This window comes from Balaenoptera acutorostrata, chromosome 15 (assembly GCF_949987535.1).
Source record: "Balaenoptera acutorostrata chromosome 15, mBalAcu1.1, whole genome shotgun sequence".
Lineage (NCBI taxonomy): Eukaryota > Metazoa > Chordata > Mammalia > Artiodactyla > Balaenopteridae > Balaenoptera > Balaenoptera acutorostrata.
In genome coordinates, this window is record NC_080078.1 from 64,120,936 (window position 1) to 64,147,945 (window position 27,010).

General features: G+C 49.6%; 1 protein-coding gene across 1 annotated transcript; it reads right to left on the bottom strand.

Moving 5' to 3' along the window:
* Positions 1-1,039: 1,039 nt before the first annotated feature.
* On the bottom strand, positions 1,040-27,010 carry SNTA1 (syntrophin alpha 1). Its single transcript, XM_007193274.2, has 8 exons — positions 26,600-27,010; positions 23,089-23,274; positions 8,773-8,977; positions 5,092-5,299; positions 4,812-4,942; positions 2,641-2,837; positions 1,742-1,929; positions 1,040-1,657 (listed from the first exon to the last, which is right to left on the bottom strand). The coding sequence occupies exons 1-8, from the start codon at positions 26,907-26,909 to the stop codon at positions 1,565-1,567; spliced, it is 1,518 nt and encodes a 505-aa protein (XP_007193336.2). The 5' UTR covers positions 26,910-27,010; the 3' UTR covers positions 1,040-1,564.

Sequence of the window (27,010 nt, forward strand, 5' to 3'; positions counted from 1 at the left end):
AAGCTCAGACATTTCATAGCTGTGTGACTTTGGGCAAGTCACTCTCCTGTTCTGAGCCCCAGTTTTCTTACCTATGAAATGGAGACTGCCGTTCCTATCAACATAGATATGTGGTGAGGATCCAGTGAGGAAATGTATGTACAGTGCCTAGCACACAGCAAGCACTCTCTAAATGTAAGCTATCGTTACTGTCATCACGGTAATTTTTCTGGACAATGCAAGCAACTGGGGCTCATATGCAGCCAGCTGCATGGTACAGATTCCAAAGAAACATTCCACGAAGCACACTCCAAGCATCCTCCCTTCTGCAGGAAAGGAGCAAGAGGCTCTCTATGATGGTTTTAAAACAGGTCCACACAAAAAAAATGTTTAAATAAATAAATAAATAAAATAGGTCCACAAATTCTTTGACATTCCTTTCTTCAAGAGGTGGAGCCTAATTCCCCTCCCCTTGAGCGTGGGCTGGGATTAGTGACTCACTTCTAATGAATAGAATAAAGCAAAAGTGACAGTATGTGATATCCAAGACTGGGTGATAAGAGGCATTGTGGACCCCTCTTGGTTCTCTCTTCTGTGTCACTCACTCTGGGGGAAGCCAACCGCCTTGTCATGAGCACACTCAAGCAGCCCTATAATTAGGCCCATGTGGTGAGGAACTAGGGCTTCCTGCCAACATCCATAAGTGAGAAATATTGGAAACAGATCCTCTAGCCCCAGTCAAGCCTTCAGATGAGTGCAGCAGACACCTTAACTATAACCTCATGAAAGACCCTGAGACAAGAACAACCCAGCTTAGCCCCTCTCAAATTCCTAATCCACAGAACTTGAAAGAGAATAAATGTTCACTGTTTTAAGCTGTGAAATTCGGGGGTAATTTGTTATGCAATAGTAGATAACCAATAGACTCTTTTTTTGGCCCTGTGGTTAAAGGTCTGCTCTTCTCTAGGGAAAGGGGCTCCAGTCCTGGGTCTGCTCCATCTTGGGACTACAGGGGCCACTACAGCACCCACAGGCCAAGGTACAAACCACAGACACTGGGCCAGGCTGCCTAAGTACTCACAGGCTGTTTATTTATCCAAGACTAAGGATGAGAGAGAGAGGATGAAGAGAAAAACCAGATGCCTCAAGGTGGTAGAGCTGATGGGAGAAATGAATAGAAAGGCTCCTCCTCTTTCTCTTGACACAGACCCCAGGGAACTCCAGCTTCAGGTGGGGCCTCTGGGGACAGTTTAGGGGCCCCTAGGAGGCCTGGCAGTTGTCAGCTAGGGTCAAGATCCCCAGAGGGGCAGGTCCCGGGCTCGGAATGGCTTCTGCGTACACAAAATATCTCTCCACAAAAGGCACTGGTGTGGGTGGGGGGAGCAGCAGGGAGGCTACCACGTCACCGGCAGGATCCACTGTGTCCTGAGTCTGGGTCCCAGCCTCTCTCAGGGGCTGGGTCTCTGCCTCCTTGTTCCTTTCCTCTCCCTTCCCTCAGCCCAGTGGTAAGCAGGCAATCAGCGGAGGGCCAGGTCAGGCCATGTGGTGGACACCCCCTCTTCAGGGCTAATGCATCTGACGACCTCTAGGCTAAGAGCCCCAGACGGGTGACTTTGGCCGAGAGGAAGGAGTGGATGATGAAGACCATTGTTTTGGGGCATGAATGCAGGTCCAGCTGCTGCAGGGTGGACGGAGAGAAGGGTCAGGAGCCCCATCCAGCCTGGGCCCCAGGACAGCATCACCCCCCAGCCCCTCCACTCACAATCTCTCCTTCATCGCCCCCGAAGTCCAGGAAAAGGAGACTGGCACCATCGTCCGAGGACATCTGCAGCTTCTCAAAGGGTTGTCGGAGCAGCACAACTTGGGCCGCACCTGGCTCAGCCGCCCACAGTGTGAAGCCTTTGTCAATATGCACAGAGAGGCTGCAGGGACGGCCGTTCCATGTGCAGGCTGTGGGGAGGGTGTGGGCACGGGCACAGCGACACCTCAGAGACCGCAAGCCCTACCTCCAATCCCCACTGGCAGCTCCAAAAGCAGAACTTGAATGCCACTGGAGGTGGGAGGCTCACTGTCAATGCCATTTGTACACCCACCCTGTACAGAGTCACCCACACTCTGAAATACAGAAGGATGAGCAGGCAGAAAACCTATACCGCACTGCCAGCCCCACTGCCAGCAGCAAAGGTAGAAAGGGGGAGCTTCAACTCTGCTTTGGACAGGAGGCCCACTCCCTATAAAGGCATCAGCAGACCCACCAAGCATGGCCTTTGGAGACCTTAGAGGCCTGTAGACTTGCCCAGTTAAATGTGAATTTCAGATAAGCGATGGATCATTTGGACATACTTAGACCAAAAAATTATTTGTTGTTTTACCTGAAATTCAAATCTAAGTGAGTGTCCTGTATTTTTTCTGGCAACCCTACTCCAAGTGCCATCTCTCATATCCTCACCAGCAGAGTCACAAAGCTGGCACAAGTAAACCCCCGGGAAAAGAGTCTCACTACCTACCAGGGTACCTGCATATCCAAAACAGAGGGCCCTCAGAGACCCCAAATCCCACTCTCTCTCCCCCTCCTGAAGCACCCTAAAGAAGGAAATTTGAATGCCCCTGGGGATAAGAGGCTCGTTACCAGAAAGGCACTCCCAGATCCACCCAGCCCACCTGTCGACACCTCCTGCACACCCTCAGCAGCCCGGTGACAGCCATCCACCAGCTGGCGGGTCCAGGCAGCCAGCTCCTGCGGTGACTCCACGCTGAACAGGTGAGTGTCCACACCGTGGCGCGTACCCGTGCGCAGGGCAAAAGAGAGCTCTGCATCGTAGGACAAGGAGCCCTTGGAGGGGCCTGAGTGCACCAGCCTGGGGGCAGGGGGCAGAGGGCTAAGCATGAGGCCTCAGGCAGCAGGGAGGTAGTTCTGGGCCACGGGGGTGGTTACCTGGGAAGGGACCCTGCGACTCCTTTACCACCTAACGTGGAGACAGGACTTCCAGACAGCCACAGATTGACTCACAGGAGACCATCTCCTGCCACCCTTCCCCTTGCCCCCTCGGCTCCAACCGTTCTGGTGTCTTCAGACACGCCAAGCACACTCCTGCCTCAGCACCTCTGCTGTTCCCTCTGCCGAGCACACTCTTCCCTGATTATCTGCATTGCTCTCTCCCTCACTTCCTTCACACCTTTGCTCAAGTGCCATCTCCTCTGAGAAGCCTTCCCTGACCTCTCTGTCTAAAACGGCATCCCTCCCTATCACTCACTAGCCTTACTTTTCTTTATGGTACCAGAAGCTATAATTACTTTTCACTGTTTCGGTTGGCTTTTGTCTTTTTCTCCAGAATATCATCTAGGGTACAAATTTTTGTCTAATTGTTCGCCACTATATTCCCAGCAACTAAAACAATGCCTGACATATAGTAGGTGCTCAGTAAACATTTGTGACCTGAATTAATGAATCACTTAATTAGGTAGGCAATTCATGACCTGCTTATCCCTAGTAGGCAGCATGCTCCTGACACGTATGCCAGAGCCCAGCCCAGAGTGAGGAGACATGGACAACAAGGGCCCAGACCCTGCAGCTTGACTCTCACTTGCTGTGTAACCTTGGGCAGTTCAATGCCCCTCTCTGGGCAGCAGACCCCAGAGTTCTGTCCCTTAGCCCACTTTGCTCCTCACTCCACATACTTTCTCTTGTAGCTTCAATCCCCCTTGGAGCTGCTTCTGATACCCAGTCCCCTACTTTGCAGCCCTAAACTACAGACCCACAAGTCTCCAAGTTTCCTACCCAAGCTCCCTACCTGTCCCTCACACACTTTGGACTCAACTCAGCGTCTTGCTCTGACCTCCTCCCTTTGCACTCCCACCCCCAGTCCCACTGCTCCCCCAGACACAAGCTCCAAACCTCCCGTTCATCCATTCATCCGGACACCTCCCTCACCCTCCCCATCTGGTGAGTACTAAGCCTGGTTAATTTTACCACCCATGTGTTTTCCGATGCAAATGCGGCCTTTCTTCTCCATCTGCTGTCTCCACCCACCTCCACCAGCTCTCCTGCATGACTGCTCCCATCCCCCGCCTCCAGCATATTTTCCAGGTGGCAGCAACATGGATTCTTTTAAAACACAACCCAGAGTCACCTCACTCCCAGGCTGAAACTCTTCAACTCTGCCCCAGCTCTTAAGATAAGGCTAACATTCCCTAACCAGCCAATAGAGGCTCCACGAGATCAGGCCCTGCCAACTCCCTGCCTCATTTCTCTCCATTTCCTGCAGAGAGTCTACACACTGATTATAGCACACTCACAGCTCCATGAACGTGTGAGAGCCCTTCATGCCTCTGTACCTTTGACTATGTTGTTCCCTCTGTGTGAGATGCTTTTCCAGCCTTTCTTAAATAGCAAACTTCTACTCATCTGTCAAAGTCCAGCTCAAATGTCACCTTCTGCCCGAAGACTTCCCCCACCAGGCCAGGTAGAGTTAAGTGGTTCCTACAACTCTGCATCGTAAAGGCTGTTTCCGGGTCAGTCTCCCCTGCCAGGCTGGGGACTCCCCGAGGGCAGAGTCTCTGGGGACTCTCTGTCTCCTGAACCACACAGCACAAGGTTGGGCAGAGTAGGCATCAATGAATGAGTGACTGGTGGGACCTCATATCCTTCTGTTCCAAGCCCCCATTTTACAGATGAGGAAACCAGGGCCCAGACAGGGCAGAGACTCGCTTCAGGCCACCTGGGGAATAACTCAGGGCAGGATGGGGCTGGAGTCCCCAGCTTCTGAGGTCCATCTAAAGCATCACCCCCCAAGCTCTGGGTGGGACACACAGTCCTGCCTGTCCGCAGATACCTGGTGGTGATGAGCGGGGCAGTACGGGCCGGCCGGCTCAGGGCCTCACGGGTCTGGGGGAGACAGCAGTAGAGGAGCAGCTCCTTTTCGGTCAGCAGAGCCAAGGTGGGTGCTGTGCCCCCACTGGGCAGCTGCAGGGGGCAAGGCAGCAGTGAGGAGGGACGGAGAGGGGAGAGGTCAGAGGGCCAGGGTGGGGTGAGGCAGTGAGGGGCAATGGGACATGGGTCAGCTCCAGGACAAGGGAAGAGGGGGGAGGATAGGTCCCGGGCCCTGCAGGCACCTGCTCAGTCAACCAGCCGATCTGCTTGATGTCCTGGCTCCCGGCTGTGCTGGTGGCTGACAGCAGCGCCTGCAGCTCGTCCTTGACCCAGGGCATCAGAGCGTTGACCTGGGCTTGGATGGCAGCTGCCCACGACCTGGCGCTAGCCTCATCCTTAGCCCTCAGGAAGAGGGTGTCCCGGCCATCTGCTGAACAGATCTCCAGATACCTGCAGGCACAAATGAGGTGGAGGGGAGGGCCCGTCCACTGGGCTGCAGGTACCCAACCCTGAAATCTGGCCCAAGAAACCCCATCTACCACAAAGCCAGAAGAAACCACAGGGGATGCCCATGACAGAATCAGGAGCGACACTCACTGCAGGGCTCCAGCCACAGTTGTTGGAGCCTCATGGGGCTTATCTATCTTATCTAAGGATAAGAGACTATCTCACACACACACACATAGGCATATACACACAAATACACACACACCCAAACGTGTGTGACGGGGGTCAAAATTATCACTGTGCAAGGATTCATGATTTTGCCCTGTCCTTCCTGGTTTCTAAGGAGAAGGACTGTCTTGCTGGGCCATCTCCCAGGTTCTCCTTTGTGGTGCAGAACCAAAGTAACGCACTGACGGGGTAGGGGTGTGGACACAGTAACTGAAGAGGCTTAGTAGCCTGAGATGGTCTACATAAAAAGAGGTGGGGGGTGGAGGAACTTCCTTAGTATTCTGATGCTTAGGACTCCACGCTTCTAATGCAGGGGGCACGAGTTCGATCCCTGGTTGGGGAACTAAGATCCGCAGTGTGGCAAAAAAAAAAAAAAGAGCTGGGGAATGGAGAAGGGAAAAGGGCGGGGAGATAAAAAGCCACAGAGGTAAGTGTGGGAAAGGTTTCAGGGAGGTACAAGAGGAGTTAGTGACAGGGCGAGGACTTTCAAATGTTCTGTGGGGCATTAAAGATTCACTGCCCTTTGGCTTTTCCATAAACAGTGAAGTGGGGCAGAAACTGGAGAACGGCTCACACACATCCGTTCCAATGCCCTCCGCCTCTGCCTTCCTCCACTACAGAGCTCTCTTGCAGCTAGCCCTGGCCATCGACCCAGTTCTGACCGATGAGAGAGAGAAGGCTCTGGGGAGGGTGTCCCTTCCTAAATGAAAGGTAAAGCGTTCCCAGCTGTGGTAGTTAGTTTCCAAAGGTGGCCTCCACCAAATTCATCCCTCCCTATACACACAGTGCACCTCTCTCATCAAGAGGTGAAGCTTCTTTCTCCTCTACTTGGCCTTGTGACTTGGTTTGACAAATAAAATGTGGCAGAAGTGCCATTCCGGAATTCCCAAGCCATCATGAAATCCAACTAGCCCGAGGCCACCCACCCTGAGAAGAACAAGCTAGCCATACAGAAAGGTCATACTGAAAGAGGAATGCTTAGCCAGCCTCTAGCTGTTCCAACCACCCCAGCTGGCACGTGGGTGAAACAGCCATCTTGGACTTCCATGCCCAGCAGATACCACATAGAACAGAACTGGCCGGCTGATCCAGCCCAGATTACAGAATTGTGAAAAATAATAAACTGTTATCTTCTAAGCCACTAAATTTTTGGATGGCTTGTTATGCAGCAATAGAACAAAACACCAGGAGAAAAGTTCCTTTGTCCCTTGCCTTCTTCCTGTCTGGAATATGGACAAATGCTTGGAGATGCAGCCACCATCCTGCTTCCAGGAAGAAGAAAATCCACAATGAAGATGGCAGAAGGGGAATTCCCTGGCAGTCCAGTGGTTAGGACTCCGCACTGTCACTGACGAGGGCCTGGGTTCAATCCCTCGTCAGGGAATTAGAATCCTGCAAGCCATGTGGTGCGGCCGGAAAAAAAATTTTTTTTAATAAAAATAGGCGCTTCCCTGGTGGCGCAGCGGTTGAGAATCTGCCTGCCAATGCAGGGGACACGGGTTCGAGCCCTGGTCCGGGAAGATCCCACATGCCATGGAGCAACTGGGCCCGTGAGCCACAATTACTGAGCCTGCGTGTCTGGAGCCTGTGCTCCGCAACAAGAGAGGCCGCGATAGTGAGAGGCCCGCGCACTGCGATGAAGAGTGGCCCCCGCTTGCCGCAACTGGAGAAAGCCCTCGCACAGAAACGAAGACCCAACACAGCCGTAAGTAAATAAAAAAAAAAAAAGAAAGAAAAAGAAAAATAAAAAAAGGAAGCTGGAAGCCTGATGCCTTGAGGGCATTCTTGAGCAGCAACAGCAGCCTACACAGCTGACTGCTAGACTTTTTTTTAAACGTGTGGACAAATTAACTCCTCGTTTATTAAGCCATTTCGTGCTGGGGTTTCTGATACTTGCAGCCCAATGTAATCCTAACATTAAGTAAAAGTTTGAAATATTTTTCATTACATTTTGGTTACCAGATTGTGTTCCTTTGACTGGGATATTATGCTGATATGGAAACCCAGTTATATTCAAGTTACACATATGTGCACAAATCAGGCACATGTACATACATGCGTATACACATACAAATATTAACACAAACACACAAACACATATGCACAAATCTACACCCCTGCCCGTGCAAATGCTCACATATACACACAAACACTTGCATTTAAATGCCATCTACATGTACACACACGTAGAAATACACATACACACATGCTTCAGGTGATGTCTGGGATCAGGCTGGGATCCACAATTAACCTAAAGTTCTATGAGTCTCAGGAAGGACTGATACCACCTCACCTTCACCCAACACAGAAGGCTCCTTTAGTGGAGCACCTGTAAGTGACCTGTGAATCACTAGTTCTTGCCTCATGGGGGCAGGCTGGGGCTGGGGCACCAACTAGGGCCAGGAGATATGGATGCTGAACATTAATCAGCCCTTCAGGGCAACGCTGGGCATTGGCCTGGCATTGAACCTCAGCTGTAACTAGGACCCACAGCACAAGCCTTTTATGCCCAAGCCACACACACACCACCCCAATACTGCACACCGCATTTAATCAACATAGACTGCATTCACCACCATCATCACTCAAGCACCTGAAGCTTCTGAAGCAGGGAGGGTTACCTAGAATGAGGCAAGCTCCATCCCTTCCAGGTTGTGTGATCTTGGGCAGGTTACTTCCTCTCTCTGTCCTCATCTACAAAATGGTGGTGAAATAATAGGACTTTGCCCGTAGGGTTGCTGTGAGAGTTAAATTAAGTTGTGCGTGATAAACACTCAGTAATGTTGGCTGGTATCAATCTTATCATCGGTGTTAAAGGCTGCGCAGATGTGAGGGATGGTAACCTTCCACGGCCCTGACACAAACGTTACCAGACATCTCAGAACCTCAGCAGAGTTGGAAGAGACTTGAGGGGATCACTGAGTCCGATATCCTTGTTTCACAAAGGGGAATCTAAAGGTTAGTGAAGAAAAGGGACTAGTTCAAGGAGAACCAATACTGGAATCCAGGGCTCCTTCGCAGACCAAGTTCCTCCTCAGATGTGAACTGCCCAGAGGGAGAAGAGAGAAGCAAAGCACACCATCATCCCCATAACTTCACCCTTGCATCCATTCGACAAACATTTCTTAAGCACCTACTATGTCTGCGCATCGTGCTTGTCACTTTGCAACACAAGGGACTCTTTCCTTTGGCCCCACTACCTAACACAAGGGCATGTCTGTCTGAGTTGCCCCCTACATCAGGCTTACCTGGTCTCTGGGTCAGTGGGGGTGCACCTCCTCGAGACATATGCCATCTTCAAGGACATGTGTTTGGCATCACGGAGGTCCCGGGGTGGGAGGCCAGGGGAGGAAGGCTGCCGCTGAAGGGGTGAGGCAGGAGGCGAGTCCCAGCCAACCGAGGTCCCACTGGCAGAGTTCTTGAAATATGGTGAGACCTCTTTCATGTACTTGACTGGTTAGGGGAGAGGTCAGCAGTTACCACTGTGACATGGGCTCCCACGTAGCACACATCACAATTGTCACTAATTCATTAAAAGTTTAATTTATGTCCACTATCACTAGCCTCCTCTAGGCTAAAGTCTCAGACAGGGCAGCATGGTAGAAAATTCTGGATGCATGCCAACATCCATTCTCTCACTTTTCCCTTGGTTTATAGACACATGGCCACTTGGAAGAAAGACTGCATTTCCCAGCCTCCTTTGCAGCTAGGTGTGGCCACATAACTAAGTTCTAACCACATAAGTTTAAGTGTTTAGAGCTTCAGGATGGCTGCTTAAAGGGAATGGGCAACAGCTGCAGCAAGGCAGTGAGAGAGCACCGGGAGTCAGAAGATGTGACTGCTCTGCCACTGTCCCATTGTTTGCCTCTATCTCTTCAGTCTTCTCATCTGCAAAAAGGAGGGGCTGCATGAGACAGTCCTATGGTGGAGGCTGCTAATTTTCCTCCAAGATAGTGATAAACTTCCAGCTTAAGACTTCATTTTCTAGGTTCCCTTGCAGCTATAAGTGCCCATGTGACCAAGTCTGGCCAATAGGATGAGAGCAGAAGAGATGTGTGCAGCTACCAAGTTCTGCCCATTAAAGAAAGGGGCATGCCCTGGTCTGGGAAGATCCCACATGCCGCAGAGCAACTAAGCCCGTGTGCCACAACTACTGAGCCCACGTGCTGCAACTACTGAAGCCCACGCACCTAGAGCCCATGCTCTGCAACAAGAGAAGCCACCGCAATGAGAAGCCCACGCACCCCAACGAAGAGTAGCCCCTGCTCTCCACAACTAGAGAAAGCCCGTGCGAAGCAGTGAAGACCCAATGCAGCCAAAAATAAATAAATAAATTTACTTAAAAGAAAAAAGAAAGGGGCACGCCCTTCCTTTCCCTGTCTTTTCCCTTGACAGGTTGAGCTGGCTAGAACACAGACTGGTGCGGCATCATCTTGACCAGGAGAACATGAGCCACACTCTAAAAGGCTGACTAACAAACAGAAATAAATGGATGCTGAGACTTTGGACTGCCACGTCAGACTTGAACTGTTACCTAAGAAAGCAAGGAGCTTCTATTATATTTAAGCCATAGTATTTTATGGGGATCTGGTTACAGCAGCACAACGTGTACCCTAACCAATATAGATGTCTAGAGGCCCTCTTAGCTCTGACCAGTCATCGCTGAGTGAGTATAGTGGACTCCTTCTAGAATAGCATTGTCCAACAGAGACAATGATTTCTATGATTATGAAAATGTTCTCTATATACACTGTCCAGCACAGTAGCCACTAGCCGCATGTAGCTATTGAGTACTTGAAATGTGGCTGGTACAAAATTCAGAGGAACTGAACTTTTTATTCAGTTCCTCTGCCCAACTGACCCATAAAGTCATGTTCTGATATGTGATCCTGCTCTCCTGGCTATGCTAGCTGGACCAGGGGTCAACCCCTTACCCACACTAGGCTACCCAAATTGAGACTGTTGAGAGATCCTACACTAATGTCTCGAACACACTTGAAAGCTACAGGGGCAACCACCTTCTGCAGTGAGGATAGAGAAGAGGAGAGAGCTGATTTGTAGGGAGAGAAAATCAGTGGAGATGCATGTTGAGAGACAGGGGAAAGCCCTGCCAGGCATCTGCTAATGTTCTGGCTTCTGATACTCCTCATTTAGAAAGTCAGACTGCCATCCCAACAGGAGTTATGATATTTGCAACCAAAAGAGTCTTGATTGGGGCCTGGATTCCATGCCTTTTGACAAAAGGAAGATGTCAGTAACAAAGGGCAGCTAGAAGTGAAAGGCAACGTAATGACAGGGTTGATCTGAGAAGGCTTGGTGGGAGAAGAGTTTCAGAGACAAGTCAGTTTTCTTGAGCACCTAATATGTGCCAGGTGTTGGACTGGCCCTAGGTAGGACTGGGATGGTAAACACGTGACACTTGAGCTACCACTTGTTTATCCCTTGCTCAAGGAAGCCATCACAAATCAATCATAGTGTTCTATGGCAGCCATTACCAATCAATTAAAGCTAACTGATAATAAAACATTTTGGTATTCTTACTCTATCAATTAGTTGAGTTTGGCTGCAAATAATAGAATATATGATAACAGTGCCTTAAGCATAAAGATATTTATGATTTCATGTAACAAGAAGTCTAGAGGAAGGCAATTTCAGGATTGGTTCAGTGGCTCAGTGACATTGGATCCTGGATAGGCATCTCTGCCATTGCATCTCTGCCATTCTCTGGCCTTCCCCTCATGACCACAGGATGGCTGCAACAGGCTCAAGCTAATCATTCCTTACATGACAAAACCCAAAGCAAGAAGGGAGGAGGCAGGGAGAAAAAGGGCTGTCTCCTCACATCTCCCTCTTATCAGAGAGGTAAATATTTCCATGAAGCCTTATATCTCATTGGCCTGACTGGGCTGCATGCCAACTTCTAGCAAATCATTAGTAAGAGTGAATAGTCATGATTTATTTAGACCAATCACAATTCAGCCTCTAGGGCTGAGCATATTCCCACCCAATTAAATCAGGCTCTGGTAGCATGGAAGAAGGGGAAATGGTTGGAAGGCAGACAACCAGTAGTGTCTGCCACATCTGTCCCAGCATCTGGACTGTTCCCAATTCTGATGAGCAGCAGTCTCCTCATCTCTAAAATGAGCTGCTAGAAGGACAGTGTGTACATCAAGGTGGTTAAACGTCTTGCCCGAGCACTGGTCTCTCTTCTCCCAGCCAGGCTGGCCCCTCTGCTGCCCTACTGAATAGTACCTATGCCTGCTAGCCCTTGGGCAGCCTCTCTTCCTCTCCTCTCAGCCACCTCTACCCCCATGGCCATCTGGCTTGCTAGACATCTGATGTCTGCAGTCAAGGCCCAGTCAGTATGCTCTGTCTGTGAGCGGACAGACCAGGAAGGGGTGGGGAAGCAGTTCTTGGTCCAGCTCCCTGGAAGAACCACATAAGAAGCTATTTCTGTTGCAGGAGACTGCCCCTGAGGTTCAGATAGGATCCAAGGCAAACAGGGGTGAAAGTGAGAGGGAGTTACAAGCCCTACTGGGGTTGGAAGAGAAGTTATATTGAAAACAAGAGCAGATTGTTTAGAAAGAACTAAGCCTAGGTCTGAAGATTGGGAACTAAGACGAAAAATGACTCATCCTCACCATTACAGCAATGACTTACCCCAGGATTATGTCTCAAGGGGCGATAGAGGTGGGACACATCACAGCCTACCTGACAGCCAAACCATTCCCCTACTTTTTTTCTCCTTGCTAACAGAACCCAGAGCCCAAAAGGCTGGGCTTCTCCCCAGCCCAGGGGGAAAATCTTGACTGGTCAAAGCGAATCATGATCATTCCATCCCTCTTGCTTGTGATTAGCTTAGAAAGGGGCAGATGATACAATTCTGTCCAGTGAGCTGTGAGGGAAAATATACTCCCTTCCCTTCCTCTCTAGCCTTCAGAAGTTGCTGGGAGGGGGGAGTTGGTCCTAAAGCGATGATAGTCACTTTGACCCCAGGATTGGGGTCCACACACTGAGGATGGTGAGTCCTTAAATTAATCTACCCTGGAGCCATGCTGACTTTACATATTCTGGAAGAAACATATTTTCTTCAATGTTTAAACCTCTTTGAAGTGCGTTCCTGTTACTTGCAGACAAAAGCATCCTAACTAATACAGCACCCACCCATTTTCCCCCACTCCGACTCAGGCTGCAACTGATATATCTCCCCACTATAATTAACTACATCCCTCCCCTGCTCAAAGCCATGCTCTGGCTCCCTGCACTCTTCACCCAACTGCAAGGCTCTCCAGGACCTGAGCCCTGCCTGCCTTGCTGGCTTTACCTCCTGCCACATCCCCAATCTCGCCCTCTAATCCAATTATACTGACCTCCTCAGAGCTCTCAGAAGCTGTAGGGGCTTCCAAATGCCTTTAAAAATGCAGTTCTCCCTGCACAGAATGCCCTTAGTACATGGTTTGGAGACAGGCACTCTAGGATTTGAATTCCAGCTCTGCCTAGCTATGTGACCATGGACGAGGTAATTCACCTCTCTGGCCCTCAACCTGCATAATGATGTCTACCTCAGAGAGACGTTAGAATTAAATAAGATGATATAAAACATATGACACAGGTTCTGCCCACACTTAGAACTCTGCTGTGATTCTGTGTGTTGGGGCTGTCTCTCGCACCAAACTGGGAGCTCCTAGAGGACAGAAACGGGGCTTGATTCGCACCCAGAGTCAGTGCTCTGTGAATGGAGAAATGAACGCCAGGGCAGGACAGGTTCGTTCAGCAGGAGGGAGAAGGTGCCACAGCCCAGGAGGTCCTGGCTCAGCTCAGACATCGCCCCTCTAGGAAACCTTCCCAGATACCCGCTCTGGAACCTCCACGCCCATCACCTCCGCAGTCCCCTAGATCCCACTTCCCTATGTGTCCATGTGGGAGTCCGTGCTCTCCTCCAGGCTGGGAGCACTGTGAGGGCAGGGACCTTGACTGACTCGTCTCTGTACCCCCCAGAATCCAGCAGGGATCTCCAATGCTACGTGCTCAGCAAATGAATGTTTGTCAGCTTTGAAGCCAGAGAAACTACTAGAGGCCCTGCTCACCCAGGCCATTCCAGAAGTGGGTCCGCCTTCTCCTCTCCCACAGGAACATGCTATAGATGGACAGCACACCAGCTGGTGTCTGAAACAGGGCTTGCATTTCACCAACCAATCAGCCTGTCCCAGAGTGGGGGTGGGGTGCTGGGGCCCGCAGAGTGTGGCCATAAATAGCCCAGCTCTGAGGCCTCCTCCCTGCTCTGATTTCTGCCTGAGTCACCCAACCAGGCAGGGCGGGGCTGCACAAAGGCAGTGGCCTAGAGAGCTGAGGGCAGGACCATGACCCTGTGGCCAGCATTCTTGAGACCCCAAGGATAGACCCAACTGGTGTCCACACCCTCCCCAGCCAAACCTCTGGCCCAGGAGCCTGGTAAAGCAGATACGTGGGCCCTTCCTCCTCAGGGAAGCTGAAACAGACACAGGACACCCTGCCCCTTCCAGAGGCCCCAACTACCAGCTCTGCCAAGGAGAGAAGCCAGCCCTGACCCCAAGGAGCCAGGAATAGATTCCACTAGAAATGCAAGGAACAGAGGCAAGGCAGGACCATTTGCCTGGCCCAGGACAATTGGGAGGGAACATATGTGTTGCAGAGAGAAGGGGATACATCTGTTCTGGCTCAACACAGTATCCCCAGTACTTATCCCAGTGCTCAAAAAATATTTATGACTGAATGTCTTGGCTTTGACACTTGGCTGAAGCCTGTCCCCTAAGCTCAAGCTGTTCCTTGTCTGTTCAGTGGGTGCTCATTTACTTGCCCCTGCCTGAAATTACATGATCTATCCATTTGCTTACTAGTCTACAGCCTCTCTCCTCTAACCAAAATGTCAGTTCCATGAAGGCAGGGACATGTTTCCTTGCTTATTAGGGTATCCCCAGCATCAAGAATAGTACCTGACATATACCAGGTAATCAGTGAATAAGAAATGTGTTAAATAAATGAATATTGACAAGCCTGGGACTTCTCAGGATGGAGACAACATTGAATTGGGCTCTAGAGTGAGGCAGGCTTGGGTTTAACTTCCTTGCTCTGTGACCTTGGACAAGTGACTTGACTTCTGTGAGCCTCTATTTCTTCATCTTTGTAATGGGAGTAAAATATATCTATCTCCTAACATACTGAGATTCAATACTTGTAAAGCACTTTGTCCTGCCTGGCATAGAATAGGTCTTCAATAAATAGCAGTGTGGTTATTATTTCTGCTGCTATTCTTAGTATGACAGTATAAGGGGATGAGCACAGGATGTCGTGACAGACAGACAGACAGACAAAAATTTCAATGCAGGCCCTGACGCTTACTATCAGGCCTTGGCAAGTCCCATGGTCTCTCTGAGCCTCAGTTTGCTTGCCTACATAATTGGCACTCATATGTCAGCTTTCTGAGTGAGGCATTGTGAGGATTCAAGTCCAAGCTGCCCACCTGCCCACCCAGGATGTTGTGGAGAGGACTTGGCATTCCAACGGGCTCTGGAGGATCTCTGAGGTCCTGCTGGTCCAGCAAGGCTGGACTATACATAGTTCCCAGCCACTGGCAGGCCTTGCAGCAGAGCTGCCTGGATTGCCACACTCTGGGGCATAACATCTCACCTTCCACACCCTTGTGCAGTATAGGGGGCACCATCTATCAAGATCCTAAAGGCACATGAACACTTTGAACTTGCAATACCCTTTGCAGGAATCCCCTTCAGATAAATGTTCACAGGTGCATAGAGGGATCATGGCATCATTGTCTATGGCGCAAGAGGCTAGGAGCAACTTGAATCCCATGAATAGGGGCTGCTAAATACAAGAAGTGAGCTCGGGACTTCCCTGGTGGTCCAGTGGTTGAGAATCCGCCTTCCACGCAGGGCACGTGGGTTCGATCCCTGCTGGGGGAACTAAGATCCCACATGCCGTGGGGAAACTAAGCCCACGCACCATTTCACAACTAGAGAGAAGCCCGTGGGCTGCAACAAAAGATCCTGCATGTCAACAAAGATCGTGCGTGCTGCAACTAAGACCCGATACAGCCAAATAAATAAATTTTTTTTTTTTTTTTTAAAGTTGAGTTCCTGGCAGACCACTCAGTCCCGTTCACGGCTATATCCCCAGTGCCTTACATCGAGTCTTGGCATAGAGCAAGGGCTCAATAAATATTTGTGAGACGAATGTCTGAATCCCAATAATGGGATATTATGTAACCATTTAAGAGAATGAGGACTTCCCTGGTGGCACAGTGGTTAAGAATCCGTCTGCCAATTCAGGGGACACGGGTTCGAGCCCTGGTCTGGGAAGATCCCATATGCCATACAGCAACTAAGCCTGTGCACCACAACTACTGAACCTGCACTCTAGAGCCCACGAGGCACGACTACTGAGCCCGCGTGCTGCAACTACTGAAGCCCACACACCTAGAGCCCGTGCTCCGCAACAAGAGAAGCCACCGCAATGAGAAGCCCACGTACCACAACGAAGAGTAGCCCCCGCTAGCTGCAACTAGAGAAAGCCCGCACGCAGCAACGAAGACCCAACACAGCCAAAAATAAATAAATAAATTTATTTTAAAAAATAATAATAATAAAGAGAATGAAACAGAGTTACATGTGCTGAGTTGGAAAGAGGTCCTCAACTTGTTCCATGATAAAAACAAATATGGAAACCTTTCTCTGGAAGTGTGTGAAAATATTAGCCATGGGTGATATTAATCTATGAGAAGATAATTGCTTTACACTCTCCTGTTTTGTTTTGTATTTTTTTAATTAAGCATATATTACTTTTCACATTTTTTTAAACTCTATTTTTCAAAAATATACCGCCAGGATCTGGGGAAGGGGCGGCAGGTGCCATGTTGGGCCACAAAGGTGGCAAGAAGCCCCTGAAGCAGCCCAAGAAGCAAACCAAGGATATGGACGAGGAAGATAAGGCATTCAAGCAGAAACAGAGGAGGAGCAGAAGAAACTTGAGGAGCTAAAAGCGAAGGCCCCGGGGAAAGCCCCCTGACCACAGGTGGAATTAAGAAATCTGGTAGGGACTTCCCTGGTGGGCCAGTGATAAAGAATCTGCCTTACAATGCAGGGGACACGGGTTCAATCCCTGGTCAGGGAACTAAGATCCCACATGCCGTGGGGCAACTAAGCCGGCGCGTCACAACTACTGAGCTCGCACAGAGAGCCCGCATGCTGCAAACTACAGAGCCCACGCGCCCTGAAGCCTGCACACCACAACTAGAGAGAAGCCCGTGTGCCACAATGAAAGATCCCACATGCCTCAACGAAGATACCGCATGCCGCAACTAAGACCCGATGCAGCCAAAGATAAAATTAAATAAATAAATAAATAATAAATAAATCTGAAAAAAAGGAAATCTGGCAAAAAGTAAGCTGTTCCTTGTGTCTGAGGCAATGATGATCCTTAATTCCATTCCTGTTTAAACATCTGGATTCTCTGCCATAACATCTGTTGCCACCTATAGCTAGAATGAAGTGTTGTCTTGGAACATATTGTACATTTAAGTATAAACTTTTGTTAAAAAAAAAAAATACACTGAAAAAAAAAACCATATGTATATCTACACACTACCACATTCCAAACCATCTTAGCTAGGATTCAAAGATAAAGCCCTCATCAACTCAGGAAGCCTACTAGGATCTTAGTAATGGGAGAAAGAAGCACTTATTGAGCACCTACTATATACCAAGCATGAAAGCTCAAATCTCACTAACACATCTTCACCTAATCAAACCAACTCAATGAGACCGATCCATTGTTAAACTGCCCAATTTAACAGTTGAATAAATTAAATAAACTGAGCCTCACAGAGATGACATGACTTGCAGTGCAGTATAAATATTTAAGAATATGGGTTTTGACATCTGACAGATCTGACCTCAAATTCCATCTCTGCCCCTGTGTGACCTCAGGCAAATAGCTTCACCTCTCTGAGTTTCAGTGTTCTCATCTGTACAATGGGATGAATAATGTACCTTGAATCATAAGGGTGGTTTTGAGGATGCAACGAGAAAGCATATGGAAGGCACTTAGCACAGTATCCAGCACACTGTAGGTGCTCATTAAACAGCACACATAAATCACTATTATTAACATTCTTATCATTATCATTATAATTTCCTCCACCACCACCAGCAGCCAAGCTCACATAGCTAATCGAGGTCAAAACCTGCCTCCAGAGCCCCACAAGCATTTTAATCAAAGATCCAGGGAACAGGCCAGGACTGAATTAAGCCAAGTTTTGTCTGTGGGGAATCACATGGCCCTAAGCCGTATGTGTGTGCAGCCAAATTAATGTTTTCTTGAGAACAATGATAAGAACAACAGGTCTTTGCAGCCATGGGAGGACTGGACGGGGGCTCCGTTCATGCCTCTGTTCCCAGGACAGGAGTCCCTCAGGCGCCTCTCAGGCACAGCGTCACTCGGCTAAGCTGCATGGAGTGGCCTCAAATTAGCTGCATCCATTAATAACATCCCACTTTTGATAGTGGTGATGTATTGAGCCAAATTTCAGGCAGGACACCTGGCAGTGTCCATCTCCCAGGGAATGAGCTGGTGGGGGCCTGGCCCTGGAGTTCTGAGGACTCACAGTGGAAACTCTCAGGAGTCAGTCAAGCCCAGCTTGAGCCTTGAGCCCCATCTTAAACATTTAGGAAAGTCAACTGCAATTGAGGAGGTTAAAGGCAAAGTAGAAAGGGTCAGGGATGTCCCCTAGGTGATCATTCCCCCCAGACTCACCAACATCTAATGTGTGCTGGGCTTGGTGCCAGGCTTGGGGCTCTGAGGCAAACTACACATGATTCCTGCCTGCAGAGACCTTCAAGTTTACTGGAGAAAACAAAAATGCTGCTGCTGATGTGATGATGACAAAGGTTGACATTTATCAAACGCTTACTGTGTGGAATTGTGCCATAAACCTCAAATGCATTGTCTCATCCTTATAAATAGCAAATAAAATAAATGAGTGCCTACTTATGCACACACTGGTCCCAGCACGTTACATGCATTATTTTTTTATGTTGCAAACAACCGTGAGAGGTAGGTATTATCCAAGGCAGAGTCAATAGTGGCCTCTGCAATCAGACAGACCTAGTTTTGAATTCTGAATCAGCCAATTTATTAGTTGTATGACTTGAAGAAAGTTATTTATGCTTAACAAATCTTGGTGACGTTGTCTGTAAAACGGGGATTATAGCAATTCCTACTATTCTCTGTGTCTTTTATGTACATGCTACTCTATGCCTGTATCTTTTAAAAGCCTGATCTTTGTGTGGGGTGAACCCTCTCTACTTTGTACAAAGTACTAAAATTGCCTTTATTCATTTTTGTCCTTTAGTATTATTTTTTAATGCATCACAGGCTCCCTGTTGCCTGTGTCTTGTCAGCCTCACTGGGGGTGGAGGGAGGGGACGCATTTGGCTGGCCCTCCCTTTTCCCCCAGGCCTGGTCTCCAAGGGCCCAGGCTGGCCCTGCTTCCAGATCCTTGCACACAATGGGCCTCTCTAAGCAGCAGACAGAGGCGTGTTGGCTGTCAGCTTGGGCCCAGACTCTGGTCACAAATACATCGCTATAGCTGAGAATAGGCTCAAGACACTTGTGCAAACTCCTGCCCTCAGAGAGGAAAAGGTCTAGAGGGCAGGCTGGGGCTGCTGATACCCAGCTGTGCCCCTGACTTAGGCCAGGGAAGTAGGGTTCTGGCTGGCAACTGCAGTTTGCTAGTGACATCTTTTCTTCTAGGATGTTCTCAGGGAGCTCTGTACCCATCAAGCCCCAGACCTCAGGAAAGATGCCCAGCTGCCCTGCCAAGTTCACATCCAAAGGACAGGCCATGGGCCCTTGGAGGTGGTCTTAGAAGTGGGATGAGGGTGGGGAAGTTCTGAACAATGTGACCAGTGATTGGGTGCTAGGGAGGAACCTAAGCCCAGAGAGGCTTCCAGGAGCTCTGGCTCCAGACTGGGGCAGCTGCCCAGTCTCCACAAACTCCCCCAAATCTCAAGGACCAGTCACAACCCAGCATCCTAGATCCCTCATGTCTTCCAGGCTTTTCAGATCACCCGTGCGATTCAAAGAGTCTTGACCCCAGTGCTCGCCCCAACCTGTTTGTTGCCTTGGATGGAATTACCTCCTTCTACAAGCCTGCTGGAGAGCAGCTCAGAGAGAGACTTCAACTAAGAAAAAGCTGGGAAAAAACTAACAAGAAGGCTACAACCTCGAGACTCCTCCTTTTATTCAAACCTGCTTAGGTCAAACCACCACCATCTCCCTCCTGCTCGTGGCCCCAGCCTCTTTGTTGCCATTCTGCATCTACTGTTGTCTCCCTCCAAACCAGGTTGATGCTGTAAAGCCCAGAGCTGACCATGTGAGCCCCTGCTGAAAACCCTTTAACCGCTCTGTTTCCCTCCAAATTCCTTTAGTCTGGCACTCAAGGCCCTGCAGAATCTGTCAGTCTGAATAGCCCTCTCTTTCTCCATTCCCTTCCTCACACCTAGGCTCAGATAAAGCTGAATTACTTCCCAGGCAACTCCCCAGGTAAGTCAAGTCATTTCACCCCTTCGTGGTTTTGCTCACACAGCTCCCCTTCCTGGAATGCCCTTTCTCCACCCCATACCCACATCTGCTTATTGTTCATAAAGTGCCAGCATCCCCTCCTCCAAGAAGTCTTTCCTGACCACCTGCCTCCTCCAATCCCTGGGCAGACCCCATCTCAGCACCTATGACAGGATGGTCATCTGGTAGGTTTGCTCAGCTATCTGCCCCACGAGACTGAGAGTCCCCTTGAAACCACTGAGTAGAGCAGTACAAAGGGAGAAGGAGAGAAAGAGAAAGCAGGAGAGGGCTGTCATCCAAAAGGGAGGAAAAATACCAGAAGATTATAAACAACTTTATGCCAAGAAATTTGACAACTTAGATGAAATGGACAAATTCCTTGCAAGACATAAACTACCAAGAAAAGAAAAAAAAACAGATCATCTAAATTGCCTTATTAAAGACATTAAAATCGGGAATTCCCTGGCGGTCCAGTGGTTAGGACTCCGCACTTTCACTGCAGGGGTCCAGGGTTCGATCCCTGGTAGGGGAACTAAGATCCCACATGCTGCGCAGTGTGGCAAAACAAACAAACAAACAAAAAACCTTTCTATAAAGGTAGCTTCCCTGGAGAATGCTACCAAACATTTAAGGAGGAAATAATACCAATTCTATATAAATGCTATAGGACAGGAGGGGAGTCACTAACATTTATAGAGTGCCTACCATGTGCCAAATCCTATGCCGGGCAAGAGGCAGGCCAGGCTCCATCCAGCAGCCTGGGGCAGCATTTGCCAAGGAAAGCTCTTGCCCTATGAAAAGTCTTAGAGAACGTGAGTGCTGGAAACCCTCAGTCCTGGGATGGTATTTCTCTTCCCTACTCTACGTGCAGCAGACATTGCTAATCAATTCCAGCTCCTTTCTGCTGAGTCCAGATAAGACCTCCCAATCTTTCCAAATATGGAACTCTCAGTAGCCACCAAGGAAGCTAACGCTCAAAATGAAAGCCGTTGGTCATCTCTGATCTAGCTTAACCCTAACAGATATGAAAACTGAGCCCCAGAGAAGAGGGTCTTGCCTAAGGCCAGATTAATTACAGAGCAGACAGGATTTTAGACGCTGATTTTTAAATAGTTTGTGTGGAGAAGATAGTGTTCATATTTTGTCTCCCCAACTCACTGGTGGGCTCCTTCAGGGAGGGCCAGGTCTGCTTTAGCTTCTGACCCAATGCTCCGCAAATCAGGTACACAGTAGGTCTCTGGAAATGCTTCTTGGCTTTAGTGAGGAAGGAATGGAGTAAATGAGGTAGAAGGCTTGGGTATTAGCCCCGAAACCAGGAGGCGTTTCAAACGTCTAACACTCAGAGATGCTACCCTCTCAGAATGATCCACACTGAGAAGCCAGATAGAGACATTCTTTACCTAAAGAGGAGGAGGTGAAGGGGACCTTGGCGTGGATTAGAAATGTGTCTACAGTAGAAATTTTACCATCCATGGACTAAACTTTCAAACAGCAGAGACTAAAAGAGTTTTTCAAGTCAACCAAAATATGACATTTTGATGAATTTCAACAGTTTAAACTGCATTACTGGCTATAAATATCAAAGTGATGAGGCATATGGGAAGGAAAGTCTCCTATATCCATATCATTAATGTGTGATCTTGTTATTTAATTTTGCTGTTAAAATATGATTGATACACTTAAGCTTTTAGGGACCAATATTGCAGAGTCAGCTTTCAGTATATATTTTAAAAATGCAACAGTAGCATTTAAATAGACACACAGTACATTTAAATAGATAATAACATGTAAAAATAAAATAAAACAAAACGATAGAGAATTTAGGTCAAGAATGCCAAAGATCACCCAGGGATCCAGAGCCTGTTTGTCTCTGTGGCCTCTTGGAGACTCCTTCGGGGACACAAAGGCAACCTATCAGGATCTGGGCCTAGGGCTCAGCTCCGCAGCTTCACTGGCCATGGCATTCTCCATCAGCCCCCGCCACCTCCGTGTGCCTGTTCTGGGCCAGGAGCCAAAGACACATTCTTCAGGCCCCCATGGCTTCCGGAACTGACAGAGTGGAGTTTTTTTTGGGTTTTGGTTTTGGGGTTTTTATAACGTCTTTATTGGAGTATAATTGCTTTACAATGTTGTGTTACTTTCTGCTGTATAACACTGAATCGGCTATATGTATACATATATCCCCATATCCCCTCCCTCTTGCATCTCCCTCCTACCCTCCCTATCCCACAGAGTGGAGTTTGATGAAAGGGCTGAGCAGAGCAGAAACCTCCTGACAGAGCTGGCAAAAGGCAGAAGTGGGACCACCCCAGCAAGAGACTGTAACAACCTATGGGAAACTGAGGCCCAGAGAAAGCCAAGGTCTCATCTAAGACCACACAGCGACGGGATAGTGGAGGGGAGCCACCAAGTCCCCCCCCCCCACAAAATAATACTCCTCTCTGAGTCTAGCTGGAAGTATTTGATGTCCTGCTACATGAAGGCCAAGTCCTCTCCCAAAGCAAGATGGGTCTCAGGGTTTTAGGAGAACTCAGAGTTGAGAGCTCCCCTGGTTCCTCAGGAAAGAATCTCAGCCGCCCCTTCACCAGTCCCCACCCTTCTCTTCCCGAGTCACTCACTGGGTGGCAGATCCTGCCTGCCATGGACCTTTTGTCCTATTTCCACAACCCAGTAAGGCAGAAGTTACATCCCTGCCCTACAGATGAGGAAAGTAAGGCTCAGGGGCATGAGGTGACTCGTCCAAGGCCACAGAGCTAGGGAGTGGGAGATAGGAAATGAAAGCCAGGTCAGTCTGGCTCTGGGCCAGCTCTGCTGCCACCACCCCTGCTGTCTCAAGGCAGATCCCCAAGTTCTGTTTCTGTTTTCAACCCTGCCCACCTCCCAGCCCCCACTGCTTGAGGCCTAGGGAAGGTAGGGAAGAATTGAACACCCCTGGAGTCCCCAGTGCTTACCCTCAAGCACCACCTCTTTGCCTGTCTTCTTTAGGACTTGCACCGCCTCATCATGGGTGGCAGAGGAAAGGTCTTCCCCATTCACGGACAGGATGGCATCCCCTACAAAGAGGGCCTCCGTCTGGTCGGCTGCCAGGCCCTTGAAGATCTTGGAAATGAGAATAGGCATCTTGTTCTCTCGGCCCCCTGCACAAGCACGGAAAGAGGAAGAAACTGAGGCAGACACTCCAACACTTGTGAGTCACATCGAGGCAAAATTACTTCTGAAGGTCTCTCACTGTGTCCAACCCAGTGCTGGGAAATGGGGAGTGGAGAGTAAAGAGGATCTCAGAAAAGAGCCTTAGAAGTTTAGGACACTAATAATATTTACAAGTCATTTTCTAGATTTATAATGTTGTAATGGATCTTTTGGTTAAATGTTTTGGGTGTTCACCAGTGTTTGAGTAACTTACAAGGTGCTTCAGTAACTTCTTTTTTTTATTTTATTTTGGATTTTAAGCGATTTTCCCATAATGGGGGAACCCATTGATAGCCTCTAATCAAGAATAAAGATAGAAGTCAGCTATTGCTATGGCCACAAAGGATCTCTTTAGCAATCAGAAAGCTTTACAACCTAGGATCCAGGCTAGAAACCAAGGCCTTAAAGTCTAGAGATTTCAAAAGCCTATCTGGGGACTTCCCCGGTGGCGCAGTGGTTAAGAATCCGCCTGCCAATGCAGGGGACACAGGTTCAAGCCCTGGTCCGGAAAGATCCCACATGCTGTGGAGCAACTAAGCTCGTGCACCACAACTATTGAGCCTGCGCTCTAGAACCCGTGAGCCACAACTACCGAAGCTTGCACGCCTAGAGCCCGTGCACGGCAACAAGAGAAGCCACCACCATGAGAAGCCCGCGCACCACAACAAAGAGTAGCCCCTGCTCGCCATAACTAGGCAACTAGAGAAAGCCCACTTGCAGCAACAAAGACCCAACGCAGCCAAAAATAAATTAATTAATTAATTAATTTAAAAAAAAAAAGCCTATCTGGGGACTTCCCTGGTGGTGCAGTGGTTAAGAACCCGCCTGCCAATGCAGGGGACATGGGTTCAAGCCCTGGTCTGGGAAGATCCCACATGCCACAGAGTAACTAAGCCCGTGCATCACAACTACTGAGCCTGCAAGCCACAACTACTGAGCCCACGTGCCACAACTACTGAAGCCTGAACACCTAGAGCCCGTGCTCCGCAACAAGAGAAGCCACTGCAATGAGAAGCCCACGCACGGCAACAAAGAGTAGCCCCTGCTCACCACAACTAGAGAAAGCCCACGCACAGCAACAAAGACCCAATGCAGCCAAAAAAAAAAAAAAAACCTAATACATTTTACCACATTGCTTTATTTCTAAATTCTTGAATGTCCTTTTAAAATCAGAAACAGTAATAACAGTAATAACACCATGCTAAGTGCTTTCAATCTTGTCTTGTTGCATCTCCACAACACCCCAATCACACAGGCATGCTCAGATTCCTACCGGGAAAACTGAAGTGTGGAGAGAAGCCCCTTGCCCAAGGTCACCCACCTGGTTAGTGGCAAAGCCAGTATTTGAACCTAGGTCTCCTGGCTCCAGAACCAACACTCTTAACTCTATGGTAGACTGCAAGTCAGGCCCTCACGTATCACACTAGTGCTCCATCCTCAAAGATGAGGAACAAGTGGCCCAGGTTATAATTCCAATGTCACCCAACAAATTGGTGGCAGAAGTAGGACTGGAATGCCTCTCCAGACCCCCACACAGGCCCAACAGTTTGTTCATTGCACCACACAGAGCTTGAGACCTAGGAAAGGAAGGAGTTTCTATTCATATCTATCTGCCCTCTTCTGCCTGAAATTAGGGACTTCAGTTCAGTTTGAATCCATGATTATTCTTGGATGCCTGGGCTGGGCTGGACCCTAAAGGAAAGGTCAACACGGCAACGGGAGCCCAGTCTCCATACATGAAGAACTGAATGGAGCTGGTATTCCCCCTGACACCTCCTAAAAGTACCCTTACTCCCACCTGGAAGTATGAAGCTAGGAGGTAACTTTATGTGACCTTGGAAAGTCCCCCTCCTCTCCAAGACTCAGTTTGTCCATCTGCAAAATGGAACTCTGTATGAACTCTAAGTTCCTTCCTGTTTTAACACATTGAGTGTACAATTTCTGGATTGATCTGTTGCCCTATCCCATGCTGGAGTTTGAAGGCAAAACTGGTGCCCACTCCCTGGCTTTCCCATTTTCCCCTTTTAGATCCCTTTGGTTGGCTGCATGGAAGTTTGCCCTTCCATGGGGAAGAACCGACTCCTCTGGACACTCTCTAGGGGCCTGATAATTGAGGTTCAAATCCCAGCTATGTTGCTCACTGACTGTGTGATCCTGGGAAAATCATTTTACTTTTCTGAGTCTCAGTTTCTTCACCTACTAAATGAGGATTATGCTTCCTACCTTTTAGTACTTGTTGCCAGGATGAAGTGGATCATGAGCCTAGAGTACTGGGCACAGCACTTGGCACACAGTGGTAGCCAAGTCACCACCATCCCCACCCCTTCAGGAAGGAATGGTGAACCCAGCAGCTGGGGTGTGCAGGTTTTTTAGCACTAGGTTAGTTACTTTGGGAGTCTCTCGTGACCTCTATTCTTCCTCTCATCTAACAGCCATAATTCTCCAGGCACCTACTATGTGTTGGCAGGGTGAGTACTTTGGACTCCTGTTTTCATAGAAACATCCCAATTCTACCATTACCCTCATTATATAGTTGAGGAAACTGAGGTCCGGAGATGGGAAATTACTTGTCTAAGGTCACACAGCTGATTCTGGACTTCAGTCTGGGCTGCCCCCTAAAGAAAGCTGTCAGTACTGGGGGCTGAGAGCCCCTCTCAATCCTGTGGAAGGTGGAAATGGTCAGATCAGGAAACTCAAACCCAGCTGTTAGGGCTCTTCACCTAGGTCCACAGCCTTCCTAGGTCCTCAGATTTCTAGGTCCTTTCTGGCCCCCTGTCTGTGAACCCAGCCTCCAGCTAGTCTCCAATCTCCCCACCAGCCATGCTTCCTACTCCAGGCCTTACTCCTCCCTCCCACCTCGGTTGTGTCTTGAAGACTTCCCCCTCCCTGCCCTAGTAGCACCCCAGGCCTCAGTCTCCTTTCTCCATCCTTTGCTCTCCTGGGGTCCCTGTTGTTGTTCTTGATGGCCATGCAACCCTAGACTAGGCAACCAGTCTCAGATCTCTTTGCCTCCACACAGAACTCCCCACCCACATGTCCTTGGTGAGTCCCCAACGCCCTCCACACCTGTGCCTTCTGACTGAGACCTCAAAGCCCTCTCCGACCTTGGTGCTCCTGGTGCCCTCGGTTCCCTCTGTTCTCTCAGACGCCCTTACCCCCAAACAGCAGTCAACCAACTCCATGTCCTCAATACGCTGCCAGCCCCCGCGACCTCTGCGCCCTCGGCGGTCCCACAGACACCACGACCCGTGCCCTCGGTGGCCAAGCGCCCACCTTTAATGCTGATACCCAGCCCGCCGGCGTCGGCCTTGAGCACCGTCACGCGGCGCCGCTGGAGCAGCAGCGCCTCCGGCAGCGGCGGGGACTTGGCGCCCGGTTCGGCGGCGCCGTTCAGCTGCGCGGGCTCCGGCTCCCGCTGGGCACCGGGCTCCGGGCCGGGCTCGCCGTCGGCGGGGCTCACGGTCAGCGCGTCCTCCTCTAGACTGAGCAGCACCCGCTGCCACCGGTCGCCTCCAGCCCCCGAGCCCTCCCCGGCGCGCAGTTCCAGTAGCCCGGTGCGCGGGGCACGCCTGCCTGACGCCATCTTCGCCTCCGAGCCCCCGGGCCGCCGCGCTCGCCCTGCCCCGCAGTGCCCGGCCAGCTCCAACCCAGCACCTTGGGCGGAGGGCAGGCGGGGCCCGGCTG